Source organism: Nicotiana tabacum, chromosome 10 (assembly GCF_000715075.1).
Source record: "Nicotiana tabacum cultivar K326 chromosome 10, ASM71507v2, whole genome shotgun sequence".
Classification (NCBI taxonomy): domain Eukaryota; kingdom Viridiplantae; phylum Streptophyta; class Magnoliopsida; order Solanales; family Solanaceae; genus Nicotiana; species Nicotiana tabacum.
Window position 1 is genome coordinate 108,887,443 of NC_134089.1, and position 21,782 is coordinate 108,909,224.

Sequence of the window (21,782 nt, forward strand, 5' to 3'; positions counted from 1 at the left end):
CTACTACAAGCTGCTGTGTAAGCTGCTACTACAAGCTGCAGTGTAAGCTACTATAAGCTGCTGTGTAAGCTACTACTACAAGCTGCTGTGTAAGCTGCTACAAGCTGCTGTGTAAGCTGCTGCTGTACCAGATATGGATAATCTTCTACTGAGAGCAATATTTATCCATAACGGAGTATTGAATGGATAAGCTTATTATATCCGGTATGGATAATCTTCTACCGGGGGTAATGTTTATCCATAACCAGGTACTGAAAAGATAAGCTTATTATACCCGGTATGGATAAACTTCTACTGGGGGTAATGTTTATCCATAACCGGGTACCGAAGTGATAAGCTTCTTCAGGAAGCTTATTTCCAATATAGTACTAAATAGATAAATATATTTACGGTGGAGTCCCATATGGATAAGCTTCTTCAGGAAGCTTATTTACAACAGAGTACTAAATGAACATCCATAATATAATATATTTATAACACAAATATAAAAGATCTAGGATGCAAAATATAAATAAGCCAAAGGTAGAAGCGCTTTGTGTAATTTCCAGAACAAAATGAATAACCTCCGTATATTCAGTTTGCATTCCCTTCGCAGCGGCATAAGGGTTACAGAAAGTCTCATTTTTATTTTCACAATCAAAATGGCGAAGAAGAAAAATCAACGTAGTGCTGCCACTAATCGGCGGCTGAAGATGTATAATAGCAGGCCGAAGCGTGGCCATAAGGGAAAAATCATAAAGCACGATCTACAGTCGAAGAAGCTTCCGTCAACGCGGATACAGCCTGATCCCCGCTGGTTCAGTATGTTCTATTCCCAAAAAGTTTGCAATATATATATATATACTGTTTATCTAAATCTGGTTTAAACTATTGAATTAACTCTAGTATTGGTCGAATTGGCATTATTAGTGAAAAGTTCTACATTAACTGGCATGCAGGCAGTATTAATGTTTTATATATTGTTATACATCTGGCGGATTAATTTGCTCATAATAGATATTTTGTTTCGTGTATGAAAGAATTATATTGATACGTCTGAATAAGGATATGATTTTCGGCCTTTACAGTCAATACTCGGGTGATCAGTCAGAAGAAATTGGAATTGTTTAGAGAAGAGATCCAAAACCGGCTTTCCAGTAACTACAATGTTATATTGAATGATAGGAAATTGCCCATGTCCCTTTTGAGTGATCATCTGAAGGTATGTCTGGTGTCTTTTCCTTTAGCTTATTTGTTTAAGAACCTTTACTCTTCTTTTTTATTTTTAATGTTTGACATATATTGTATCTTAATCGATATAAACATGAGTATCAAATGCGGAGTCAGGATTTCAAGCTTATGGGTTCGGAATTCTAATCATTTTGAGTTAGTGAGTTCTAAATTAATAGTTTATACATGTTCAATGAAGTTTTTAGACAAATACAGAATTCGACCAAAGCTACTAGGTTCGGCTGAACCCGCTCCCCGCGCTCTAGCTCTGCCCCTGATCAGTATTCGTCGCTAATTATATCTCGAAATAGCTAGTATCCTCTCTAGAAATTACCATACTAAGGGGTCGTTTTTGGTAAGCTAGTATATGATCCGTGATAGGAGTGTGTGGATGTCAAGGATTAGGATAGAAAGTTAGTAGGTAGTCGAGCGATTCTCCTTTTCGCCCCCCTTACCGGTAGTATTAGTGTTAGTATGGTATTCTTTGATTGTTGAATTGTTATTATTACTTGATGTTTGATTGTATCTTTTGCTTCAGTTTTCTTAATATCTTGTTGTTATTACTGCTTGTTGCCACTGCTTTGTTTCTTATTTTCTTTAGTTGAGGGGTCTACCGGAAACAACATCTCTGTTCTCCTAGGGTAGGGGTAAGATATGCGCAAACACTACCCTCCCCAAACCCCGCTTGTGGGAAACCACTGGCTATGTTGTTGTTGTTGTTGTTGTTGTTGTTGTTATGCAGAGATTATTTCTTATCGACTGTTTGGTTTGGTGTATTAAAAATAACATGCAATTACATAATTTTTTAAATTTTATTTGTTGCAATAATACCCTCCACATTCTTTAGAAAGAATTTGAAAAAGGTTTTGAAAGGGCAGTTATGTCTTTATACATGCTTATTCATGTATTGTTAAAGATATGGTTTGCTATGTATAACAATAGTACTGAATAGAGTTTATAACTAATACATGTATTAGTTAACATAGATTGAAAAATACTACCAAGCAAGGAATTAATAATAACAAAGCTATAATACATGTATTCTTTTTCCTAATACGTCCTACCAAACTACACTATTGAGGCGTAATAGTAGTAGTAGTTGTTGTTTGTTGTGATATGGTGAATTTCCTCATATTTATTGATGAGCTCACAAGAAATTAGAGCACGAGCTATCTTGCTATACTCATGCCTGATTCTGCATTGTGTTTACTACTACTAATTTAGTCATCTTTTATCTTTGTAAAGAAAGGAAGAGTTCATTCTCTCGACAGTGAGCCTATTGCTGATGCTTGTGGACCTAAAGCGAAGAGGAAATGCCCAAAACATATTGAATCATTAGCCAAGAATGACTTGTCTGAAGGTATGAAATAAGAACGCAAAATGTTAGTAATTAAAAGGGTGCAAAATGTCTGAATCTGTCTGGTATCTTTTCATCTGACTAAACAAAACTTCTTATTGCAGATGCCGTTCTCGCGGTTCATGAAGAGACAGGACCATCGAAACCCAACATTTTTACAGGAAGACGCACACTAGACCCTAAGCAAACCAAGTCAAAGCATTTTTGAGGTTTATGAAACTGAAGATGCAAGAGAGAAAACAGAACAAGATTAGGTGATTGAGTTTTTTAGTATATATTAGTGAAGATATTTCAGTATATTCGAGAATATTAGTGGAGTCAAAGCAGAGCTATTATAACAAAAGCTAGAGAACCGATGTGTAATAGTTCCCACAATGCTGCTAGAGTATGATTAACCATTTCTGTTGACTTTGGATTTAGAGGAAATAACCGGTGGCGGAGCCAGGATCTCCACGAAGAGGGTTCAAAAATTTTTTTTTGTAGCTAGTGGGAATTGAACCCATGACCTTATGTAGATTTTGAACCCCCTTTACCACTAAATTACACTTTTGGATTATGTTAAGTAGAGGTGGGCATCGGTCGGTTCGGTTCGGTTATGAATATTATCGGTTTAGCATATCGGTTATCGGTTTACAAATTTGATAAACCGATAACCGAATTGATAAGATATCGGGTATCGGGTATCGGTTAATCGGTTATCAATCATTATCGGTCCGGTTATCGGTTTACCCAATAAGATAACTCAATCAAGAGTTAAGCAAAAAAGAAAAGACAATTCACCGGAGTTAAGTAAAAAAAAGAAGAATTCACATATAGCATACTAAAGACTTACGCTAGGAGTAACTAGTAAGGTCTACGAAGAATGAAGATGAAGCAACTGAAGAATGGGGTTGAGAAAGAATAGGAGTGAATGAACTGAAGCCCTAACATTGTATATAATTAAGGATAAAGTCGTAATTTTATTAATTCTTATTGGGTTATCGGTTAACCCATTAACAAAATTGGCAAACTGAGGCCCGAACCTATAACCCAATAGTAAAAAAATTCTAAACCGTTACCGAATCGTTAACCCAATAACCCGATATCGATAACCCAATAAAAAATTAACGGTTCAGGTTATCGGTTTTATCCGATATATGCCCAGTCCTGATGTTAAGGGTGTTCAAAACTTAATATATAGAGATAAAAAATAAATTTTGCCTTATATATACAGTGTAACCCCTAAATCCGCCCCTGAAAATAACTCTGCAACTTTCTTTGCCTTTTTTTTTCCTGATAAGCTAGGAATTTATTTCATTCCCAAACTCTTCTTAGAAGAAAGGGATTTATGCACAAAGAAAGCCTCTAGAGGATGCAAGCTGCTAATTCTAAAAGATTTTGCTATTGAATACTTTCAAAAAAAGCTGAATTGCATAAGCATAAAAAGATCCGTAATGAGTTGGTGCATATGCTTGTCTTCTTTTTCTTAATTTTTTCCAAATTTTCCACTTCTTCTTTCTATAATTTGTTAACCAGAATGTGCCCTTAATTGGAGGCTTGGATAGGCGACTTGTTTATCAATAACTATTTGAACGTTAACTATACATTATTTGCTCGAAAGAACACTTATACATTATTATTAATCTTTAGAACTCAAAAGTGTTACTTATAATACTCTTCGGTGTGTTGATATTATTATTGATTTTTTTAGTATATCTAAGTACTAAGTAAAATGTTTCACTCAACAATCAAATACCTAAAACAGAGAGTTTTTCAGGAAAATATATTTTTCATGGAAAAGAAAATGAGTTCCGTCAAATTAAATTCACTCATAGTATTCATAATAAGGTGGATCATGTTAATTCGTTTTTTTGGTTTGATGATATCTAAATTGGTTTAAGAAAAACAATCAAACTGGTTTTAACTAAAGATAATGATACGACGATATTTATATTGTTAAAAGAATTACTTGACACCTCCTCAAAAAAGATTAACGATCATACCGAATTGGATACTCTCTATGATTTCTCTCCTATGAACCCTCAACCCTATGAATCCTCTTCCTCAATTTCCCCCAAACCACCTAACATTAACCTTCGATCTCCAACACTCCATGATGGTGAAGAAGCTAAAACGTCCTATAGAGACATGGTCACATCTTCAGACAACATGGTTTTTACCACAAATAATAATTAATGCAACATAGAGTTGTCAGAAACTTTTTCTGAAGGAGCAGCAATGGAAAGTTCATTATACTCTCCCACTCAAGGCATTAAATTGATCACTCTTACGGAGGAAGACAAACATAGAATTTATGAACCATGACAATGTTCAGTTATTATCAAACTGTTTGGTAAACGCATGATGCACCAATATTTTTAAAAAAAATCCAAGAGCTTTGGAGACCAACAGAAACCTTCTCCTTAATTGATCTGGGAGAAGACTATTTTATCATCAAATTCAAAAAAAAGGAAAACATGGAGAAAGCACTCCATCAAGGCCGATGATTTGTAAATGGGCATCACCTCTCTGTAATCAGATGGAAACCAAATTTTGTGGCTACCAACGAAAAACTAACTACCTCTGCAATATGGGTTAGATTGCTACAATTACCGACGAAGTTTTATGATGGAAAAATTTTACAAAAAATTGGCAACTCCATTGGTCGTCTACTGAAAATTGATGTTTGTACATCAACAACAATGAGGGGTCGTTATGCTAGGCTCTGTGTGGAAATTCCACTGGACACTCCAGTGCAACCCTTCATCTACATTGTCACTCACAAGCAAAATATTCACTATGAGGGTGAAAATCTACTATGTCTAAAATGTGAAAGGTTGGGACACCCTTCTACCTTATGTAAATTTAGGCAGCAAAACACAAAAGTAATTTTCTGCTCAAATACTACTACACCAAGGCCAAAAGAGGAGGACCAAGAGGGAGAATGACAAACTGTCACCTTCAACAAAAGCAAGAGAAAGAATGTGAAAAATAATCCGGCAAGTAACCACATTCCAAAGGAGAAGCTCCAAGGTCCAGGTATCACTGTAAATCTTTACAATGCTAACACAGGTAAGTACATTGACACTCAAATTTTACAATATAAGTCTAAGGATCCTAATAAAAATACTACAACCAAGAAGATCATGGACAAAACCACTCTTCCGATACAAAACTACTTCACCATCCCAGATGAAGAGCACATGGTTTTGGACAATATTAAATTAAATGAAAAAAATAATACTCCATAAACTTCCCATGCAATTAGCCATTTGGACACAAAAGTAAACGACGTGGCAATGCCAGACTCCTAAGTGTCTATTTCTACTACTAATCAAAACAATGGCATGCTTATAGATATTAACAAAGATATAATTAATCTTAATAAGACCACTAACTCTACATGGCAAGCCACTAAACATACTAATCAACAAACTACAAATCCTTCCATTGCCGATCATACAAGCAACAATCTTTCCCTAAAGTTTGAGAATATCAAACACCCAAAGCATGTCATCCACATGGCTTCAAATGAATCAAATGACAAACAAATGGCCATTACTAGAGATCGTGGCAAGGATATCAAATCCTTTTCTATTCACCCTATAAATCTAAAAGGTAGTCATTCAGAGGCCATGCAGGAAAACCCTCCAATCATTACCACTACCACCAATCACATCCCCTATATTGATAGCCAAAATTCCACGCCTGTTGGAAACCCTTTAAATACCAAATAATCCACTCAAAATGCCAAGAATCTCATCTTCTCTAAGAAGGAGGAACAGATTAATCCAAATAATAAGGAAACTAAGGAATCCAACGATGGAAAATTTACATGAAGCACCACCACAACCAGTAGAACCTCAAGTGATCTATGTCCAACCTCCTCAAGCCCAAGACTACCAATAACTTTCGTGGATGGAAATGGGGCTAATGGGACATGTTGTCTCATTTAGCATCCAGGTCAATGGCCATGAGGCAATAGTGATCCTTCATAATATACAATATCTAGCTCAGCTAATATCGAAGGGGATGGGCCTAGCAATGAGCAACTACCTGAATCAAATTTGGCTCAACAATATTCTGCACCCTCTAGCTCCTTCAATGAACCTCAACCTAGTCCAAACAATGATCCATCAGTGGAACATGTCACCTCACTTCAACTCCATACCACAAAATATCCTCCCAGATCTTCCTTTCTTCCCATTGGAGATGCTAACACATCTGAATCCCATTTTCATGCCTTGGGAAATCAATCACCAACCATAGGAATAACCTCTCAACCAGGGAAACCCTTAAGCAGCAGCACCCCACTCACATGCAATGCAAGAACAATGCCAGACAAAAGCAAAAATGGATGAAGAAGTAGAGGAACCCCTCAACCTAACCTTAGAGCAAGTCCTATAATTTTCAAATCTAGATGGGGTAAATGTATTTCTATTCAGGGAGATGCAGGAGAAGAGGTACGTACTCAACTGTCCCCTGGCACTCTACAAGTGCTCAATGGATATAAGGCCACCACAGGACCCAATTATAGGCAACAGGGCCATGATACTGGTGTCATCTCTAAGAAGGAATCCTATTTTTTGGGGGGAGGGGGGTTGGGGGTGGGGGTGAGGGAGAATGGGGAGGCAGTGAATGAAAATCAAACTCGTCCAATGAATCATCCAACTAATTTTATCATTTGGAACATACGAGAAGGGAATAATGATAATTTTCGAAGGAATTTTAGGGAAATGATTGATACCCATCGCCCATGCATGGTAACCCTACTGGAAACTAGGTTGGTTAATTATGAGCATTGGCTTGAAGACTTTGGTTTTACTGAGCTAATTGAGGTTCCAGCTGAGGAGCAGTCAGGTGGAATGGTTGTCATGTGAAACCATGAGGTGGTTTCAGTCCAAAATTTCACTCGTAGGAACCAGGAAATCCATGTTACTATTAAGGCATTACCCATTCGCAAAACTTGGCTTTTTTCTTCTATTTATGCTAGCACTAATTATCAGTTAGAAATACCTTGTGGGATAACATAGAATACATCTCCAATAGTTATAATGGGCCTTGGTTGATCGGAGGTGACTTCAATGATATATTAAGTTCAAATGAGAAATATGGAGGAAGACCTATTAATAATAGTATGGCAGAATTCCTCTTTTTTAAGATCTATAATTGTAACCTTATGGATTTAGGTTATAAAGGTTGTAAATACACTTGGTCAAATCATAGACATAAAAATAAAGGTTTAATTAAGGAGAGATTGGATAAAGCCCTAGGAAATGAAAAATTGTGTGATCTTTTTCCAAACTATTCTGTAATTCATTTACCCAAAACCAACTCAGACCATAATCCGATGCTAATTGAATTAATCCCTAGAAGTAGACAACAACATATTCAACCTTTCCGCTTAGAGACCTATTGGTGCAAACACCATGACTTTTATAATCTTGTTAGAACTAACTGGATTGATAATGACTATTTTAGGGCCAGTAACTCTTTCATTCACAGTGTTTAAAACCTGGAAAAATAGGACTTTTGGAGATATAATAGGAAAAAAGGAAATTAATAGCAAAACTCCAAGGTATTCAAAACTCTAGGAATTACACTAGTAGTACCTTCCTTCAAAATCTTGAGAATACCCTTAAGAAAGAATATAATGACATTCTCAAGATAGAAGAGGATTATTGAAAACTTATGTCTAGAATCATGTGGCTAAATGATGGGGATGCGAATACAAAAATTTTCCACATATCTTCCTCAAATAGACGAAGGAAAAATAAAATTACCTTTCTTTAGGACGAGGCGGGAAATTGGATCAATGACCATAATTTAATCACTTCTCATGTTTCTAAATACTTTTTAAATGTCTTTACAACCTCTCATACATGTACCAATTGGAAAGACATAGATATAACAAACTCTAGTAGCACTTTAATTGACCTAAAATCCCTAGATACCCCACTCACAACCCAAAATCCACTAAGGGTCGTGATGGCGCCGGACACCGCTGTCAGGCAAGCCAATCATAAATCCTTAACTTAAGCCTTGTTTTAATAATTTTGAAAACTATGATTTTTCCTTCAATTTTACTAGTAAAAGATAACTGTTTCAAGTTAAATAAAAATGTTTAGAAATTAATACAAATACCTCATAATCATCCCAGAACCAGGTGTCACAAGTGCATGAGCAAATTTCTAGGAAATAAAATAAAATACAGTAACTGTCTGGAATACAAATTGGATAGAAATGAAAATACGATACAATACTCTGAAGGAGACTCTGTTGGTTGCAGGTCATCTCGATAAATGCAGCTCACCTAAGTCTCCGTATCAACCATGCTGCGCCAAACTAGGCCACTAGACACACACGAACTTGTGCAATAAAAATGCACAACAAATGTAGTATGAGTACAAAAACAACGTGTACCCAGTGAGTATCCCGTCTAATCTCGAAGAAGTAGAGACGAGAGGTCGACGTCGACACTTACTAGCGGTCCAATAGTAATATATTAATAATGTGAATAATCATGAATTTATTAAAAACGACAGTAAATTCAAGTAAGTCACGAAATAAGTAAACATTCTTTTTTATATTAAGAAATCTCCAAATTCATAATCTATTATTTATCAATTTATCCCAGACCAGGGAGGCAATATCAGTTTATAAATCTCAAGCAAGCATTACAAGCATGCGCAAAACATGTCGAGGTCGTACGGCCCGATCCAACAGGTATTTAAACTGTGCACTACCAGAGGGTCGAATGGCGCGAACCATAGATGCATCTATTTAATCTGCCGAGGCGTTCGGCTCGTTCTAAAATTAAACACACACAGACAGTCAATCAAGAAATCATCAGGGAACAATTATCCAAAGAAAAGCCAATTCTCTTTTAACAATTTAAGAAAATGAAGTTTAATAATTTTAGAAATTTATTTACTAATTCGATGTGATTTAAGCAATTCAAACTATCAATAAGATTACAAATATTCCAAGTATAGCACACCTTTGGGTCCTAGACTACCCGGACTTAAACATAATAGTAGCTATGCACGGACTCTCGTCACCTCGTGCGTACGTAGCCCCCACAAATAGAAACATAAATCCAATAATTCGCCTATGGGGACAATTCCCTATTACAAGATTAGAAAGGAGACTCACCTCGCTCCGAAGATCCATCACCGGCATTCCACGTCTTTCCGAAGACTCAAATTGACGCACGAGGCTCCAAAACTAGCCAGTAATTATGTAAACCCATTATTATATGTTCGATTACTCATTATAACCCAATTTATAACAATTACTAACCTCAATCAAAAGATTGACAAAAATACCCTCAGGCCCACGTGCCCGTATTTCGAAATTTCTCGAAGATAAGGTTTACTCATAACCTCACGAACTCAAATATATAATTTACTCTCAATTTCATGTCCAAAATCGTGGTTAAAATCCAAGAATACTAATTTTCTAGGTTTTCTCTCAAACCCCAAGTTTTCCACAAGTTTTCATGCTCAAATCCATATACAATCATGTATTTAACTCAAAACTAACATAAACCACGTACCTCATGCTTGGTGGTGAAAATGGCACCTCAAAGTTGCTCCAAAATCGGCTCCAATAGAAATGAACCCAGTCCCCGATTTAAAAGAATCTCACTGCCTCTAGCATTTTCGCACCTGCGGTCCCTTGACCGTTTCTGCAGTTGTGCAGGTGCGACCCACTAACCGCTTTTGTGGTCCTCCTCCAGGCCCCCAACTTCCGCATCTGCGTCCTTCCTTCTGCAGGTGCGGTCCCGCTTATGCGGCAAGATGACCTCATCTGCGGTCCCAGTCTAGCCCAGCCACTTTCGCTCCTGCGGCCAAAACCTCGCAAGTGCGGTTACACCAGATAACAGCTGTTTCAGTCCTTCTTCAAATTCCAAATTTGTTCCGTTAACCATCTGTAATCCACCCGAGGCCCCCGGGACCCCAACCAATTATACCAACCAGTCCCATAACATAATGCGGACCTACTTGAGGCCTCAAATCATATCAAACAATGCTAAAATCATGAATCGACCTCTAATCCAATCTCAATGAACTTTAGAATTTCAAAGTTCTATATTCGATGCCGAAACCTATCAAATCTCGTCCGATTGACCCCAAATTTTGCACACAAGTCATATTTGACATACGAACCTACTCCAGCTTTCGGAATCGGAATCCGACCCCGATATCAAAAAGTCCGCTTCCGGTCAAACTTCTTAAAACCTTCAAATTTCTATCTTTAGCCAAATGACTCTAAAATGACCTACAGACCTCCGAATTCAATTCTGATTGCGCTCCCAATACCAGAATCACCATGCAAAGCTATTCCCAAACTCGGAATCCCAAACGGATATCGATAACACTGAAATGCACTACAACCCAATCTATGAAATTCTTCCAAAAATGCTAACTTCCACAATAGGTACCGAAACATTCCCGGGTCTTCCAAAACCTGATCCGAACATACGCCCAAGTCCGAAATCATCATACGAACCTGATGGAACCTTTGAATCCCGATTTCGAGGTCATTTACTCAAAAATCTAACCTTAGTCAATTCTTCCAACTTAAGGCTTTCGAAATGAGAATTCTCTTTCCAAATCAACTCCGAACTTCTCGAAATTCAATTCCGACCATGCGCACAAGTCATAATACTTGATGTGAAGCTGCTCAGCGTCTCAAACTGTAGAACGACATGCTAGATCCCAAAATGACTGGTCGGGTCGTTACAGCCCTCTATTAGCCACAGAGGTCAAGAAAGCCATTTTTTCCTTCAAACCTTTCAAAACACCAGGTCTAGATGGACTTCACCTTTTTTTTACCAGAAGTACTCAGTTACTAAACTTTGCCATGATATTTTCAATACTCAAATAATTCCTAAGGAAATCAATAAAATATACCTTTGTTTGAATCTTAAAGTGCCAACTGCTAATAACATTAAAAACTTTCGTCCTATTGGCCTTTGTAATACTATCTACAAAACTATTACCAAAACCCTAGCAAATCGTCTTAAACCTGTCACAACCCAAAAATTGACCCGGTCGTGATGACACCTATCGTGAAACTAGGCTAGCCGACATAACTCCTGAATCAACCATTATTCAATAAAAGCCATTTTTATATCATTTCTTAATCAATAATCTCATGATGTAAGTCTAAATGAATAGTGTGGAATAAATACACAAGCCCGACATCGGGGTGTCACTAGTCATGAGCATCTACTACAACCGTCTAACAACATCAAGGCCAATATGGCCAGAAAAATCACAAGAATACATAAGGAAGAATAAGGAGGGAGAAAAGCAGGGTTGCGATCGCCAGGCAGCTACCTTGCTAACTCCGATGAACCTGCCACCGAGCTCAGAAATACCTGAATCTGCACACAAGGTGCGGGGAGTAATGTGAGTACGCCGACTCAGGAAGTAATAAAGTAAATGAAGACTGAGCAGTAAGAAATCACGTAAACCACGTCATAGCACCACAATGGTTACAGTATGTTCCCAAAACAGGATACCATTCAAATCATTTTGTTAAATTTCCAACTTCAGTAAAATCCTTTAGAAAATATCTTTCTAACCTTTTCAATAGAGGTTTAATAAAATATATATAGTGAAAGTGATAAAAAATTATAATCGGCTCCTCGGTCAAAACATAGTTCGTATACAGCCCCTCGGCAAACAGAAATTCATAACCATTTCATAACTTAAAAATCTCGGAGGAAGTAACAAAGCCAAATCAGCGACTAAATTCCGAACACCTTGTAAAAACATCAGTTCAAATGAGAGTTGTTTAAAGCATTTGTTCAACATGTTCAATAGAGGTTCGGTCTAAAGATGTGTAAAATTAGTAATTTAATCAACATATTCAACAGAAACTCACTTTAAGGAGGAGTGAAAAATAGTAAGTTCATAAACAGGCCCCTCAGGTAAAGCATCACTCGTATGTGTGTATATATATAGTGCCTCAAGCAAGCCACTCAGTCACTCATGACTCAGCTCTCCGCAATCAGCACTCACGCTCAATAGGTACCTTATCATAACCGTTGCGGCGTGCAACCCGATACATACATACATACATACATACATACATACATACATACATACATACATACATACATACATACATACATACATACATACATACATACATACATACATACATACATACATACATACATACATACATACATACATACATACATACATACATACATACATACATACATACATACATACATACATACATACATACATACATACATACATACATACATACATACATACATACATACATACATACATACATACATACATACATACATACATACATACATACATACATACATACATACATACATACATACATACATACATACATACATACATACATACATACATACATACATACATACATACATACATACATACATACATACATACATACATACATACATACATACATACATATACATACACACACATATATATATTGTTGCGGCGTGCAGCCCGATCCATAAATATATAATACTCACAACCAGGCACTCGGCCTCTCTCAGTCATTAACCTCACAATCAGACCCACAGTCTATCTCAGTCATCAACCTCATAATCAGGCCTTCGGCCTCTCTCAGCCATCAACCTCACAAGCCACCCGGACTATCAGTAAAACAGGGCGTTCAGCTCAAAATATCATTTATAGTATCAAAATTTAGTAAATAGGCTGAGTTAAGAAATCAATAAAACGTAGCATGACTGAGTACAATTATTAAGTCAAAACAGTGAGGAACATTAGTTAAAAAAAACCCCATAAGTGTCCAAAACAGTTGGCACGAGGCCCAAATATGGCATTCCGCCCAAAACATAGCAATACTTTTCGAAACACAATGATATCAAACAGTTTTCAATCAAATACGTGACTTAACAGTCGTATGGGATGGACCAAGTCACAATCCCCAACGGTGCATGACTCTACGCTCGTCATCTAGCGTGTGCGTCACCTCAAAGTAGAACAACGATGTGAAATCCGGGGTTTCGTACCCTCAGGATAGCATTTACAATCATTACTTACCTCAATCCGGTCCAACTCTAGCCCGTGATGCCTTTACCCCTTCAATTGGCCTCCAATTACTCCAAATCTAACCAAAATCAGATTCATACCATCAAAATATGCTAAGGGAACAAAGCCCGCTCGAAAATAACCAATTTATACCAAGAATCCCAAAATTGGTCAAACCCGACCCCTAGGACCACATCTCAGGATCCGATAAAAATCACATCAATAGAATACTTACACTCTCACAAGTTCATACATACCAAGAATATCAAAATCGGACTTCAAATGGCCCCTCAAATCCCCAAAAGAATTTCTCAAACTTTTCTTCCATTTTCCCCTAATTCCACTCTAATTTCTCAAATTAAATGATGAATTTCAAGACTAAATCATGGAATTAAACCAAATATGACTGAAGAATACTTACCCCAGTTGCTCCACTGAAAATCTCCTCAAATTTCATCTTCTCCCGAGCTCTCTAATGGTTTTTGTGATATTGGACTTAAAACCCTCGATTTTGAACTTAAACATTCTGCCCAGTTATTTCCTTCATCGCGATCGCGGAAACTGCCTCGCGATCGCGAAGCACAAAAAGGAATGCCCCTCATATCAACCTTACACGATCGCGAAACAACACATGTGATCATGAAGCATAGCCTAGCCAACTCACGCGATCGCGACCATCCCCACGCGATCGCAGAGGACAATACTTTCCACTTCTCACCAGCCCACTTTCTTCTACGCGAACGCGGCCTTGCCCACGCGTTCGCGAAGCACGATCTCTCAACCAACCAAGATTGCGACCTGACCTCTGTGATCACATAGAACAATTCTTCACTCCTGTCCAACTGAGCCTACGTGATCGCAAACACTCATACGCGATTGCAAAAAACAAAAATGCCTGCAACTAAAACTAGAAAATCTGCAACTTTTTCAAATATGGACTTGATCCGTTTAACCACCCGAAACTCACCCAAGACCTTCGGGACCCCAACCAAACATGCCAACACATCCCATATCATCATTCAAACTTGTTCCAACCTTCGAATCACTCAAAATAATATCAAAACATCAAATCAACCATGGATTCAAGCCTAAGAACTCCAAAAACGTTCGAATTCTGATTTTGATCAAAAAGTCTATCAAAGCTCGTCTGAATGACCTGAAATTTTGCACACACGTCAAATGACACAATGGACCTGCTCCAATTTCCGGAATTTCATTCTGACCCCTATATCAAAATCTCACCTATCAACTAGAAAATGCCAAAATTCCAATTTCCCCAATTCAAGCTTAAATCTACTCTGGACCTCCAAAAAATATTCCTATCACGCTCCTAAGTCCCAAATCACCTAACGGAGCTAACCAATCATAAAAATTCCAATCCGAGATCATATGTTAATAAGTCAAAACTTGGTCAAACCTTTCAAATTTTAAGCTTCAAATTGAGAACTGTTCTTCCAAATTCATTCTGATTACCCTGAACACCAAAACTGACGATTCACATAAGTCATAATACATCACACGGGGCTAGTCATGCCCGAGAACTGGCGAGTGAAGTGTGAATGCTCAAAACGACCGGCCGGGTCGTTACATCCTCCCCCGTCCTTGAACGTGCCCAGAGTTCTTCCGAAAACCATCAAATCGTTGTGTAACCTTACCATGCACATACCCGGGAGTGATCCCATATCACCCTATGTCAATTAGGTCCGATAACATAATGCAACTGAAATTCCCCAATCCATCCTAGTCCATAAACCTTGGAACCAATTTTCCACTTTCGAAATCATCTTTAAGATCAGAATCTCATATCTATACACTGAATAAATTCGAACCAGCTGTAACAACCATACCTGAAGCCTCAGATGCAATTACATGATATACCACATAGATCAAACTCTCGTAGGGATAACTTCTGATCACAGCAGTTGCTCAGAACAACCGAATATCGATAATAAACCTCTTATCAAATAAAGCCTTATTCCAACACTTCTGTATACTGCCAATGATGAATGAAACACGCAGAAAGTCATAACCATTCCTCAGATCAACCATTCATGAAGCTCCCTCTCTTTTGGCAAGGGCCATAGCAAATTTTTGAACCGAACAACAATATTATCCTTCCAACACACTAAAACCGATTCCGTTTGTATTCATTTTAGATCCCAACGGTCTCTTCTAATCCAACACAACCACTTTGGTGACATGACACATCAATACAATCTAAAGCCACAACTCGTGCAACCTGTGCACCATAAGCAACAACCCCAATGTACTCAAACCATGGAAATTGAATCAAATGAGAGAGCTGTACCGCAGGCTCACCAGTACCACTACCACACAATGTTAAGAACCTATCACAAATCGTAGAACCAGAACACACTAATCTAACCCGAGGGATCATAGCTCGACATAACTTCGCCGCAATGCGCGACCCTATTCAAACACTGGTTCGCATGAGATGCCTCAAATCACCATGCTCAAAATCATCAACCAATCGTAATTTGATGCCTAGCACCCAAAAGTTAATCGCCATAACCATGGAGAAGCAAATGACGCAATGCCATATCAGTCCGAAAGAACATACTCAATGCGCAACAAATCATGCAACGCCCAATTACCCATCTCACTCAAATTTCGCTATAAAGCTCAAATGGAATCGCACCATATGCACATATAACCAACAAATCACAACTCCTCGTAACACATAAGAGTAACTCATAGATCACTCCAGAACACGGATAAGCTCAACAACAATCGAATGTCACATCTCTCAACAATAATAGTTCGGAGTCAACAATTCCGACCCGGTGCAAAACATACATCCATGTTGGGTCTACCAATGAACCACACATCAACTCTGGTCACCCACAACAGATAAATAACCCTCTGAAGGTTCACAATGACTGAATCATAGCACATACTATCATCTGACTAGCTTACCCACATCTTTACAGTCCACAACCGCGAAATAACCTGTTTATGAGAACTCCCAGTCTCCAAATCCATAAAGCACTCGAATCACCATATCTGATCCCAACTCCACCGCCCGAATATCTAATACATCCCTACTACTCGATCATCCCACGAGGGGTACTTCTAAAAATTCTTCTATGCCACCAAACAAACCTTGAATATCACCAGTCGATCAGACAAGATAGTGTCGTAATACCAATAAAGCATCCATAACTCAAACACATCGCTCTTTCTGAAATGTATACCCTCATCAAGCCACACCCATCAGTGATTTCATTGTCTAGTCATCTGAAACTGTCCATGCCGCCTAAGAATTTATAACCTTCCCTCCTAATTGAACCGTAACCTTACATGCAATCTCAACCCTACACAACATACCGCATATACCATGTCATCCTATGTTAAATATGAGGACTTCGTAATCTATTCCAAACCATAATCTACCATGCACTCAACTAGCCAAGACTTTCCATTTGAACGCATCTAGGAGAAAATCACTATACATCTCATGCTCTTCGCGCAGTAGAAAATATACATCTCTAACCGTGGTAGAAACCATCAAGAACTCTCCAAATTCCATTTGCACAAGACCAAACCGCCAGAACTAAATTCCTCCAACTCAACCCAGCTATGCAGGCCATCAAAACCTAAGAGCATTGCCATAAAACACCTGTAGAAACCCAGTGCATCATAAGTACCCCAGAACCGATCATATCCATTACTCTGTCGATCCATCCTACTACCAAGCTGTCATAATTCTCTGTGTTTCTTCCTAATTACCTTCAAATTGATACGTTCCCTTGCTGGTACACCATTATCCTTAACTAAAACTTGCCTCACGAACTTTAGCTTAAAATCATATCGTCCTAAGGCTCATAAACCCTCGCATTCCTCTGAAGCACCCCCAAAAATACTACAGCCGAGATACCAGCTCTGAGAAGACCTTCTCCGAATCTAAAGCCATTACCTCCACCTTCCTGATACTAATACATAGAATCCCATAATTGATATAGAAATGACACAATTCTTGACACCCTCCAATGCTAACCTCAGTTCCTAGCCAAATATACAACCTGAAAATCTCCAATTATTACATGTAAAATCTTGAACCCACTAGAACCATTCTTGAGAGTCATCTACTCTGCTCAAACCTCACTTAGACTGATCAATCGGACCGAACAACCTGTGCTCCATTAGCACTCCAATACCGCAGAAAGTAACCCCACCTTAATGCATCCAAATAAATTCCTGCTCTTATAGATTACATCCTTCACCAATAACAACAAAAGTCATTCCCTAGATTCTTATATGCCCATAAAGCACAACATGACCCCTATCCAAAATTTTCTTTATTCGGGTCATCCTCGATCTCAACCTTTGTAAGTCATAACTGATTTCACCAGTATGCCCCAAATTGGAACCAACACAGCACATAACCGTGCAATCAATGAATAAATAGCAGACTCCCCCACTTGGCTTAAAGCCATAGATCAAAACACACAATAACCCATAATGCATATACTCTATTACTGTCATAATACCATTGTGAGATTAAACTCAATCCTTCATAAGCTCGTGCAACACAGACCATCTAGTACTTCAAATCTTCTGCAAATCTCGCGTTCACCCTCGTAATAGTCAAGCCCCCTCTCTTAAGTGACCCCAAATTTAAATTGCAACACATATATTTCACTGGTAAAGGAGATCTTCCAACAACAACATAAGGATCACACAAACTTCAGAACACTCCGCAGGAGATAACCCACCTGTTTCGCCTTAAACTAACATTTCTTTATACCCTTCCACCGACATAAATATTACGCAGTCACTTAATCTTCCTAAGTCTGAACTCATATCACAATGTGAATTTTACTACACTTCCCAACTGGGCAACATGAAAAGGTCTTTCAACACGGACACAACTTGGGCTATACATCAAATCACGATGGAAATCAAGCACCGGATAGTTCTTACTACCCCCAAGCAGACCCTTCTTGTCTCGTTCAAATCATATGTACACATCTCGCAGTCACATCATACTCATCACGTAGCCATCCAGCCATCCCTTCCCCTAATAGGGACACTTATCGATCATATAAATCCAAAAATACGCGCTCACAAAATCAACAACTCAGGGCTCAAGCTATAGGCAAAACCTGGCCTCAAGTCCTCCAGACTAGCTCAACATCAACACACAGAGATCACACTTTGCCCCTCGATCGGGGAATCACAAGTCATCGATGCATATCTGATACTGAGCGCTCATGCACACATACGAATGTGTGGAAGGAATTTCAAGAGTTACATTTCAAGCTGAATCAAAGACGCACGACAAGAATTTAAGAATGTGAAGTTTTTCCTAATGGTTTTGCAGCCTCCCGACGATAAATACAGACGTCTCCGTACTGATCCGCGAGACTCTACTAAACCTGCTCATGACTCGTGAGACCTATGTAACCTAGGCTCTAATACCAACTTGTCACGACCCAAAAATCGACCCGGTCGTGATGGCACCTATCGTGAAATTAGGCCAGCCGACACAACTCCCGAATCAACCATTATTCAATAAAAGTCATTTTTATACCATTTATTAATCAATAATCTCATGATGTAAGTCTAAATAAATAGTGCAGAATAAATACACAAGTCTGACATCGGGGTGTCACTAGTCATGAGCATCTACTACAACTGTCTAACAACATCAAGACCAATATGGTCGGAAAAATCATAAGGATACATAAGGAAGAATAAGGAGGGAGAAAAGCAGGGATATGATCACTAGACAGCTACCTTGCTAACTCCAATGAACCTGCCACCGAGCTCAGAAATACCTGAATCTGCACACAGGGTGCAGGGAGTAATGTGAATACGCCAACTCAGTAAGTAATAAAATTAAATGAAGACTGAGCAGTGAGAAATTACATAAACCACGTCATAGCACCACAGTGGTTACAGTATGTTCCCAAAACAGGATACCGTTCAAATCATTTCGTTAAATTTCCAACTTCAGTAAAATCTTTAGAAAATATCTTTCTAACCTTTTCAATAGAGGTTTAATGAAATATATATAGTGAAAGTGATAAAAAATCATAATCGGCCCCTCGGGAAAAACATGGTTCGTATACAGTCCCTCGACAGACAGAAATTCATAACCATTTCATAACTTAAAAATCTCGGAGGAAGTAACAAAGCCAAATCAGCGACTAAAAGTCATCACAAATATGTTAAAACATAGTGGTAGTGCAAAATTGATAAGAATACAACGTTGATAATCTGGAACGACTTGGTGGAAAGTAATAATTTTGGTGATTTTGTCAAGTATCTACATGTAATTTCAACATCGACAATAGTAGAGATTTAATTTTAGCTTGGTATAACTATTTTTGTGGCCTCAAATGAAAAAGATTTAGCTAACAACAGATATTAGAGCAACAAAAAAAACAATCAGCTATTTCTTATTTTTGTTTAAATACGATAGTATAAAATAAGCAATGACTTGGTCCTTTTTCCCAATATTTAGTTTCCAAGCTCAATTGTGATAGTAATATTGAAGATTGCTTAATAACGATATTATTAAATAAATAGACAAGTTGTGTAAAGTACATGATAAAAAAAGCCATCTTAAATAGTAAAAATTAATATGTAGATAAACTAAAACATAAGTTGATTTTCAAATTCCCGGGTGAAAGAGAAATATTTTTTAGTTAATTTGACTCTGTCACCGATGATACCAAAACAGTTATTATGTGTAAGAATACTTAAAGATTTTAACCTCACAAGTTTATTGTCAAATTTATGGTCTCTGATAGATGTGTGTGTGTGTGTGTATATATATATATATATATATATATATATATATATATATATATATATATATATATATATATATATATTGCAACAAATATCCTAGCCACTTAAATTTGTATCGGATTGCCAACCCGGTAAACGAACTTAGGAATTTTCCAGTTTAGCACATTTACTTTATAGAATAAGAAATAAGGACTAATAAACATATCCGTCTGAGCGTGTTTCTCAATCGCGACATAAATGACATGTCATATGCGTAATCTTTTATAATTTGATATGTGTAATTTGTAGGTCCCACTTTTTTAATTCCAATATATCAAATTTTTAACTTAATTTTTGTTCTTTCTCTTCTCCTTTACTACAACTTAGATCATGGAGAAACTCATAAACTAGCAAAAAACTCAACTTAGCTGCAGAATTCGCCGGTGATGTCTCTGGCTAGCGATGAATAGTTCGCTCTCTGTGTTTATCTACTTTGTTAATTTTTAGTCACCATCTCCGCACAAATATCTTTTTCCATTTAATTTCAACAACCTCAATCACTATCTCTATCGAAACCCTTCTTCCCACCACGCTTGTTGGCATAGAGCAAACAGATCAGAAATGGTATTTCAACCCCGCCGTTAATTTTTTTTCTTAAAAAAAAAGAGAGGAGCATTGACCAGATCGGAAAGCTTCTAATAGTGATCGGATCAGAAAGCCTGATGTGATACTCCAAAAAGAAATACTCTAAGCATTTAATGTGAAGAACGAAGCCTTCTTTTTCGTCAGAACTTCATCACAAAATCAACATCCCTATCAGAATAATGACCGGATCAAAGAAATTGATGTGATTTTCTTCTGCCAAAATTTATGTTGTGGATTATCTTCTCCTCTCTAGATCCTTATACTCAAAAAAAAAAAACTTTATTTCCTTTTCAATTAAAGGTTAATATCGAAAAGAATGAGAAGGGGTGGTGAGGAAAGATTTGGGTGATGGATGAGATACAAAACAAAAAAATAAAGAAGAAGGGGTGTGAACGAAGGAGGTGGCAGATGGGAGGAAGAATGGGAAAAAGGGTGCCTATTTATTCTTTTTTTTTTGTTACTATATATTAATAGATTCTTATTTATTTTAATATTTTTACCTAAACTATTACATTCACACGCTATTTAAGTGTGATTTGCATGCAGTTTCACCATGTCAGGAATGTTCCTTCATGTAAGCGTGGTCAACAGTCAGAGGTATTTATTAATACTCATTCCATCAAGTACACGTGTTCAAATAAAATTTACAAGTTTATCTATCGGACTGACATACGTTCAAGTGGTCCGGAGGCCATTTTGTCTATATATAATAAATAAAGTTAAACTAATCTTCCTTCACATACAAGTTAGTTTTGAAGAAA

The 21,782-nt window shown here is 37.5% G+C and overlaps 1 protein-coding gene across 1 annotated transcript; it reads left to right on the forward strand.

The window, feature by feature from the left end:
- On the forward strand, nt 1–3,131 carry LOC107831864 (nuclear/nucleolar GTPase 2-like). Its single transcript, XM_016659664.2, has 4 exons — nt 1–801; nt 1,068–1,201; nt 2,455–2,569; nt 2,671–3,131. Exons 1-4 carry the CDS (start codon nt 555–557, stop codon nt 2,772–2,774), a joined length of 600 nt encoding a protein of 199 aa, XP_016515150.1. The 5' UTR covers nt 1–554; the 3' UTR covers nt 2,775–3,131.
- The last annotated feature ends 18,651 nt before the right edge of the window (nt 3,132–21,782 follow it).

Excerpts from the sequence above, each read along its gene's own strand:
- LOC107831864 (XM_016659664.2), top strand. The coding sequence starts at position 555 with ATGAATAACCTCCGTATATTCAGTTTGCATTCCCTTCGCAGCGGCATA. Across the intron at positions 802-1,067 it reads GCCTGATCCCCGCTGGTTCA|TCAATACTCGGGTGATCAGT; the intron begins GTATGTTCTATT and ends CGGCCTTTACAG. Across the intron at positions 1,202-2,454 it reads TTTTGAGTGATCATCTGAAG|AAAGGAAGAGTTCATTCTCT; the intron begins GTATGTCTGGTG and ends ATCTTTGTAAAG.